This window comes from Vidua chalybeata, chromosome 9 (genome assembly GCF_026979565.1).
Source record: "Vidua chalybeata isolate OUT-0048 chromosome 9, bVidCha1 merged haplotype, whole genome shotgun sequence".
Classification (NCBI taxonomy): Eukaryota; Metazoa; Chordata; class Aves; order Passeriformes; family Viduidae; genus Vidua; species Vidua chalybeata.
Genome location: NC_071538.1, coordinates 27,311,141 through 27,318,787, shown reverse-complemented (window position 1 = coordinate 27,318,787; position 7,647 = coordinate 27,311,141). Strand labels below are relative to the sequence as shown.

At 37.6% G+C, this 7,647-nt stretch overlaps 1 protein-coding gene across 2 annotated transcripts in view; it reads right to left on the bottom strand.

Moving 5' to 3' along the window:
* Positions 1-7,647, bottom strand: part of ASPM (assembly factor for spindle microtubules) — a 29,021-nt gene that overhangs the window by 1,850 nt on the left and 19,524 nt on the right. For both annotated transcript variants that reach the window (XM_053949961.1, XM_053949962.1), the window contains exons 19-28: positions 6,993-7,142; positions 6,530-6,696; positions 5,561-5,720; positions 4,843-5,064; positions 4,179-4,328; positions 2,502-2,693; positions 1,861-2,053; positions 1,212-1,366; positions 495-671; positions 79-251 (exon numbers count right to left, since the gene is read on the bottom strand). In XM_053949961.1, the coding sequence (XP_053805936.1) occupies positions 79-251; positions 495-671; positions 1,212-1,366; positions 1,861-2,053; positions 2,502-2,693; positions 4,179-4,328; positions 4,843-5,064; positions 5,561-5,720; positions 6,530-6,696; positions 6,993-7,142 (1,739 nt within the window). The remainder of the gene's footprint in view (positions 1-78; positions 252-494; positions 672-1,211; positions 1,367-1,860; positions 2,054-2,501; positions 2,694-4,178; positions 4,329-4,842; positions 5,065-5,560; positions 5,721-6,529; positions 6,697-6,992; positions 7,143-7,647) is intronic.

The following is a 7,647-nucleotide window of genomic DNA, read 5'->3' as shown; positions in this document are numbered from 1 at the left end:
CTGTGAAAAGATTAGTGGCTTGCATGAAAATATTTCAATGTCAGAGCAGAAATAGGAGACTAATTTTTAAGCACTTACCTTGAAACTGTTTTTATTCTTAGAGGAGTTACTGGAACAGAGGAGCTCCCACCTAAGGCAGTGTTTGTTTTCTGTTTCACAAGTGTTCTCTCTGCATCTATCCTGTGTTTCCGAGCTGTGAGCTTATAGAGGCTCTGGATGCAAGAAACAGTTCTTGGCATGCCTCGGATTTCCTGAGGAAAGGTGAAAACAGCACACAGTCAATACTGCAAGTTCAAAAGCAGCTTAAATCAAGAAAATATGAATGTGTTCACCATCTTGGAAATGCAGGTTTTTTTTAAACTACAGTTTTGTTGAAATTAATATTACAGCCATAACAGGCATGGGAGAGGAAAAAAAAAATTGCAAACACCACCAAAACATGCAAGAAAAGTATGTTAAATTAAACCATTAAACCCCAAACATTTAGGTCTTACCAAAGCTCTTTTAGAGTCCTTTGAAAGGATGGCCAGCAAACAACAGGTCTTTGTGAAAATGCTTCCTCCTTTCTCTGAAACTTTGTCCCCAGCTTTGCCTCTGTACATTTGCAGTAGGTCTAGTAAAGTATCTATAGAATTTTCAGCTTCATAAACTGCTCGAGTAGTTCTTTCATACTGTTAAACAAGAAAGAGACAAGAGAGCTTCTGTAGACAGATCTTTAAAGTATCCTTAGTTTACAGGTTGCTATTTAGAAGTTAGAGGAAAAAGCAAAGCCCATGTTCTCCCTTAGAATAAATTTGTAGCTGAACTGGTATCCAAGCACTACAAATCACTTCTGTATTTACACAATTGTAACAGATTATAAAAAGATGCCTTTTGTGCTTCTTCCCTTGTTTAGAAACCCATAGAATCTGATTCTGTATTTATAATAAAGAAATAAATTAGAATAATTTCAGAGAAATTTTACAAATATTTGTGATACCTTCCAATGCCTTAAGGCCATGAAATTATTTTTTCACCAAAAACCTTCATGTAACTATTACAAAGTAAATAAATAATTGGTTTCAAAACAACAGTGAAAAATCAGAACCTATTTTTATTCAAAACTACTACTTTTGTTGCTCTGGATTTATTCAGAAATGTTGTGGATAAACAAGTACTACAATAAAGTAGCCTACAGCTTATAAACCTGCAAAAGAAAATATTCAATTTACCTTTGAAACGTTGAGCAGAACCTGAACTGAGTATCTGATCACATCCATGCATGGAACACTCCGGTTGCAGCTTCGAATCAGAAGGAAAATACTGAAGATTGCTCTGCTCTGGGCCATATTTTCACAACACAGTGGGGACAGCCTGGTAGCCACCTCTAAAATAATTAAAGAAAAACAAACAGAGAAAAGAAAACTCTGAATGTTCAAGCAAAATAATTACAAACTAGGATTTTCTCTATTTTTAAGTAAAAGTGCAAAGTAAAAACTGCAATTATTGATTTAAGTAAGTGTTTTTAAAGCAATAGTTTTAATATGCTGGACTAAAAATTAAGGAGACAAAATAATACACAGATAACATATACTGATAGTAAAAATGATAATAAACTTACGTTAGGTACAGCACTACCAGGACTGACAGAAAAATTAGAGCAATCGTACAGGATTTCCTTTCTCTATGTAACCATTGAAATATTGTTCTTAAATCAATAATCTAATTTTAGTCTGGAAAACCTTCCATTATACCCTCTAACGCACACATTTTATAGACATGCAGAAAGCCAAAATATCATTATGAACTCTCATCAGCTGAAAAAAATCCAGTTTTTATCATTCTGAAAATCCATCAGTTATAATAAAACAAAATACTTACCAAGATGCTTTAGTGCTGCAAGAATGTAGGAGAGATGTTTGTATTTTAGAAGGTGGTCAATTGCAATTGCAGTTCTGTTACCCAGCTTGTTTTCTTCTCTGCTCTTTTCATTGGCCTTTTCTAAACTGCGTCTTAAAGCTCTAGTTTTTGCTGTGTCAGTCATCTTTCTCCAAGAATATCCCCTCCACAAAGCCTACAGAAAAGGAATTCCAAAAAGAGAAAAAGTTGTAAAGGAGAGACAAGACAACTGAACTTCCATCACCACTCCTAATCAGTTTTACACAAGTCTGACAAAGTATTGCATGACCTTGGCTATTCAATTTGAAGTCATTAACACTCCGTGGTTTTTATCTTTATCTTCAAATACTGCACTTTCAAAGACAAAAGGCAAAAAAATCCATGCATATTCAGTCCACACGCACTCCCACTAAGTCATCTCAACCGTTATCTGCTTAGTATTCCTTCATGATCTGTTTGCCTTCAGCTTTCACGGCCAAACCAAAGCTGACTTGGCTTGCAATTTCACTGATAAAGTCATCAACCAATGCAAAGATCTTTCCTCTCCCCAAAAACCCTTGAGAAAAAAAAACCCAGCTAATAAAGAAACCCAAACCTGTTATTTTCTTACAAGAGGCGTTTACCTGAAATTTAATTATTCCCGCTGCCAGTCTCCTCCTGCGCCTGCGGGCGAGGAACGCGCGCACGTTTCTCTGGATCACGGTTGCCGCCTCGTTCCTGCGTTTCAGCCAGCCTCGGAGCGCGCGCTGTAACCCAACGACTCTTCGGTAATCTCGTAGAAATCGCCTTCGTTGCATTTTTGCTCGGAACCAGCTCTGTTTAAAATGAAAGCACCCTTCTGTTTATTTAAAACTCTTCCCCCTATGTTCCCTTTTCCCACCCTAAATGAGCACTGATAAAAAGTGAACGTTTTAACGCGAGCTTTGATAGATATTGGCACTATAAACATCACCAGTCATTAATAACCTCCGTGACTCTGATTGGCCTTGGGCAGCTGAAATGCAAGACTGCAGAATGAAATCTTAACTAGGAATTCTCACAGAATTCACAGAATGACTGGGTTGGAAGAGACCTTAAAGAACATCGAGCCCAACCCATGCCCCAGCACCTCAACTAAACCATGGCACTGAGTGCCACATCCAGGCTTTTTTTAAACACATCCAGGGATGGTGACTCCACCACCTCCTCAGGCAGACGATTCCAGAACTTTATCACCCTTTCTCTAAAAAACTTCTTCCTAATATCCAGCCTCTATGTCCTTTGTCGCCCTAGAGAAGCATCCTGAGGAGAGAAGGGTAGAGGAGGGGATAGATAGAATGGTTTCCAGTTAGAAGGGACCTACAGTGATCATCCAGACCGACTGACCATTTCAGGGCTGACTAAAAGATAAAATACGTAACTCTCCCAATTTATACTTGTGTCCAGCATTACTACGCCCTAGGAGTTCTCTCTTGGCTGGCTTTTAAGGAGAGCCACCATTCCACTTTCCTCATTTCCCAGCTTTGTTTCTTCCCTTCTACAAACAAAGAAGGGAGACAGGGTACTGTGTGCCAAATCAGAGCAAAAAAAACCCTTTTCCATCCATTCTCTCTTGCCCTAAAGGGAAAATCTATCTTATGGGGAGAAAGAACAGATTTGTATATATGGAGAATAGTAGGGCAAAGTTTGCCATGACATCCTTGACCAGAGAACAGCTATTTCAGAGCTCCCATTTCAGCCTCTCCATTTATCCAGTGCTGATTTCCCATACTGGAACTAAGCTAAAAGTCAGTTTGGAGACCTGCAAATAATTTTAAAAATTTGGTAGTGCTGCAATACAGACCTCATTTTGATCTTATTCTTAAATAAGTAAAACCTGGTTTTATTAAAATGCTGCAACCTACACCGGCTCTGATACCACTGACAGATCAGAAGCATCCAATCAAATAAATCACAGTATCCCAAGACATTGTTCATGTAAGGAGATGCTCTACATTTCACAAACCCTACAGGTTGTTGCGTCTGATCTTTTCTACCTCCAGTAGGATATAAAGAAATAGGCTAAGATAGCACTCAGATTTCTTTAGCAAGCTTGACAGTCTGAAGAAAATAAACTTTCCTATCCATTCTCAGCTTTAAAATGCTTAAGCCTCCAGAGCTTGCTTAGCTTTGTATAAGCAGCATTATTTAATAAATCATAGTCTCCATAAATTAGTTTTATTTTCACATGTGAAGGAACTATATTGTCTTAGTGCTACAGCTTAGCTCATAGAAAACAAGTTAGACTATTACACAACTCATTCAGCCTTAATCAGACCAACCTGTATTGTAAGAACAGATGAGATCTGGGTTTGTGCAAGTTTTAAGATGAGGTGAATTCTGTAGGCCCTTTGAATTTTAATTGCAGAGATATGATGATATGCAGCTGCTGCAAAATAAAGAAGTCTCTTCTTTTGTTTCTGTTCTGAAATCTGTAGAAGGAAAACAAAATGGAGAACATAATTAATTTTCATACTCTGAGGTAGCTGGATGTCCACACAAATAAGATAGTCCACAGCAATATAATATTAGATAATGAAAATCACCTCAGAACTAAAGTAAGCTACCACTCTGCAGTACTAGGTCTCTAATTTAAATGGTAACCCAGAAGTGGTTGTAAGAACCATCATCAATACATGGCAGAGAACAATTTCACTGCAAGCCTATGCGTGCAGAATTTTCAATTATAGGTAAGCCACAAAGATCTCAGAAGCTAAAACAACACCCAACAATGAAAATCTACTTTAGTTCTAAAAAATTGTATGAAAAGGCTCAAACTGTGTTTCATCTATTCTGACACCAACCAATACTCAAAGAAACCAACAAGAACTTAATTTCAACACCAATAAATCAAGTTTTCCTCTCCTTGCCAGTCGGAATTGATGGTAAAACAGCTCTAGAGATACTTTACATCCAAAGCAAAGTTTTAATTTGAATTATACCAACCTTTTTCCTGACTAAATAACCCCGGATAAATGCTTGCAGTTTAATGACAGCTCTTCTAGTCTTATTGTATTTCACAAATTGAAGCCTGCCTTCCTGCCAAGCCCGCAGATGTTTTTGGATAATTACAGCAGCAGCTTTTTGTTGAACAAATTTCCTTCTAGCCTTGAAACCTCTATATGCGTTCTGGATCAGACATGCAGCCTGGTGCTTCTGAAAAAGATACTAAAGAATGCATTGATAATTAAAATTTGTTCATTCCTATCAGGATCAATATACATTTATTTTTAGTTCTAGGGTTTTTTTTCCATCATAAGAACAAAAATAGAATGAGAAGTACAAGTAAACTCGTACAGTAGCAGTTTATATAAAATGCACTTTCACAGTTTGGAAGGTCTTTTCATTTACCTAAATGGGGTGAAAATATGGGCTTAATCTTTTGCAAGCAATAAAGCCAGCAGAAAATTTGGCATTTTATTTTGGTATCTGTATATAGAGGGATAATTCAACAATTGGAACTGTTCAAAATCAAGAATCAATCCTGTTGCTTAAAGCAAAAAAGGATATTTCATATTTTGGAGATTGAACAGCTTTTATTTGAATAATCTTCGCTCAGGTTCCACCTTTTCTATTCTTCTGCACATTGATGACAAAAATCACTCAAATACATTGAAAACTTTTCATGCAACCATGACACATCAGAGTGCAAGTGCAAACGTACCTCTCTTAGAAGTCTCCTGGCCCTGTACTGCCTGTATGCCAACTGAATCTTGACTGCAGCACTCCTGGTTGCCAGAAACTGCTGCCGAAGCCTTTGCGCAGCGCGGGTCGCTCTCCAGACTCTTTGAATGGTAAGGGTACAGGACTTCATTTTCAAAAACCTAACATGGAAATGCATTTTTAAGTAAGAAAACAGTGATGGTTTATGAAATCATTAAGATAGATATTGGGAAAGCACAGCTGTTCTCAACCAGATCTTGGAACATCAGAAAATGGGAATAGCCAGCAAAACTGGCAGAAAGACTGGTTTATACAGAAGACACTTTCTGGTTTCCCATAGGAGATATTTCCCTAACTTACTGCCGAAGGAGGCACACAGCAGTTTGAAAGGCATTGGACAGACTGACATACAACAGGTCCATAAAAGGATAATAACAGGAATAGGCAGGGATGTTTAAAAAGCAGGGATGCTAAGGGAGGACCTTGTATCACTGAACAGCATCCCCTACTGCTACTGGCATGGGACAGTTCAGAAGGAGATGAGCTACCAGGCTAATCTCATAGCAAAATAAACATAAACCAGTTTAACTATTCCATTGTGGATTAAAATGAAATAGTTTTTCAACCTACAAGTTGTATGCTGGAATTTTAACAATATCCAGAACATTTTTCTTGCAAAAGAGAGAAGTGAAAAAAGGATCAAGGCTTACTCTTTCTAGAGCCCCAATATACATAATTTAAACTTGTGAAGGAGCTTCCATTCCGGGAAAGCAATTAAATGTAATGAAAATCTTGTGCAAAAGAGCAACCCCACCTGCACCAGTAGGGTTATACTCACACACATTACCAGGATGCTGCAGGGGACAGAGGCTGAGAACCTGAAGAGTTCTAAAGAGTGCAGTGCAGCACTAAAGAACTACATAACAAAAGCTTTGAAAAGTGGAATGATGCATCTCAGATTGGGTATTACCGAGTCCGCAGCTGTTTGGCTCTGAAGTGACTCTGGATAACAAGGGTAGCTCTGAGCACAGACATGTATTCCTTCCGTGCCTTGTGACCTCGGAACCAGGCTTGGATGACTCGTGCTGCTCTCATTTTGCTAACCCACTGCCTGGCTTTATAACCTCTGTATGCTGCCTATTAGAGAAATAATAAAAAAAAAAAAATCAGAACTATTAATGGAATGAACAAAATTAAAAAGAAAAATATCACATCAAAAGGAACAATTTTTGGGATTACTATCTCTAACTACAAATAGTTAAGTTCTCACAACTAGAAGATGTTTTCAAAAGCAAGTGAAACATATTCAGGGAAATACCACAAATGCCGCTCTTTAATATTAGTCTGCCAAAATAACTATATTGTGAAGAAACAAATACAAAAGATTAAAAAACCCAAACAAACACTCAAAAAAATCCCACTTTTATGATTACCTGAATTGTGATAGCAGCTTTTTTCATTTGATGGAATCTGTGTTGATCAATATTTCGCATCCGATGGGCTCTGTAGTGCTGCTGTATTAACACAGCAGAAAATTTGCACAGAAGATATTTCTGTCTCTGAATAAATCCACGGAAAGAGGCCTTCAAAGAAAAAGACAAACTTTGAGTATTTCACCACTTGCATCATATCAGCTGGGAATGTTTGCATATTTCTATGTACAGCTGTACTCACTGGCTTCCTATAAAAACAATTAAATAAACATATTTCCAATGTCAAAATTAATTCTTTTTTTCTACCTTTTAAGGAAAGTAACCATCCTTATATTGTTCAGGATGTATAAGTTAAACATTCAGAAAATAACTAAGCAGGTACCAATCCCCCCAAAACATGGAGGTGAGGAAACCACATCTGATTTCTATCAGTTAAGTAGAGCATGTGGTCTCCAACAAGAGAGTAAAACCATCCTAAGACATTCTCATAGAATCCTAGAATGGTTTGGGTTGGAAGGCATCTTTAAAGATGGTCTAGTTCCAACCCACCCAACATGGGCAGGGATACCCATTAGATCAGGCTTCTCAGGGCCACAAATCATTATGAGAGATGATTTATTTCCCTTTCTTCCTTGATTTGGGGGACTTTCTCTCC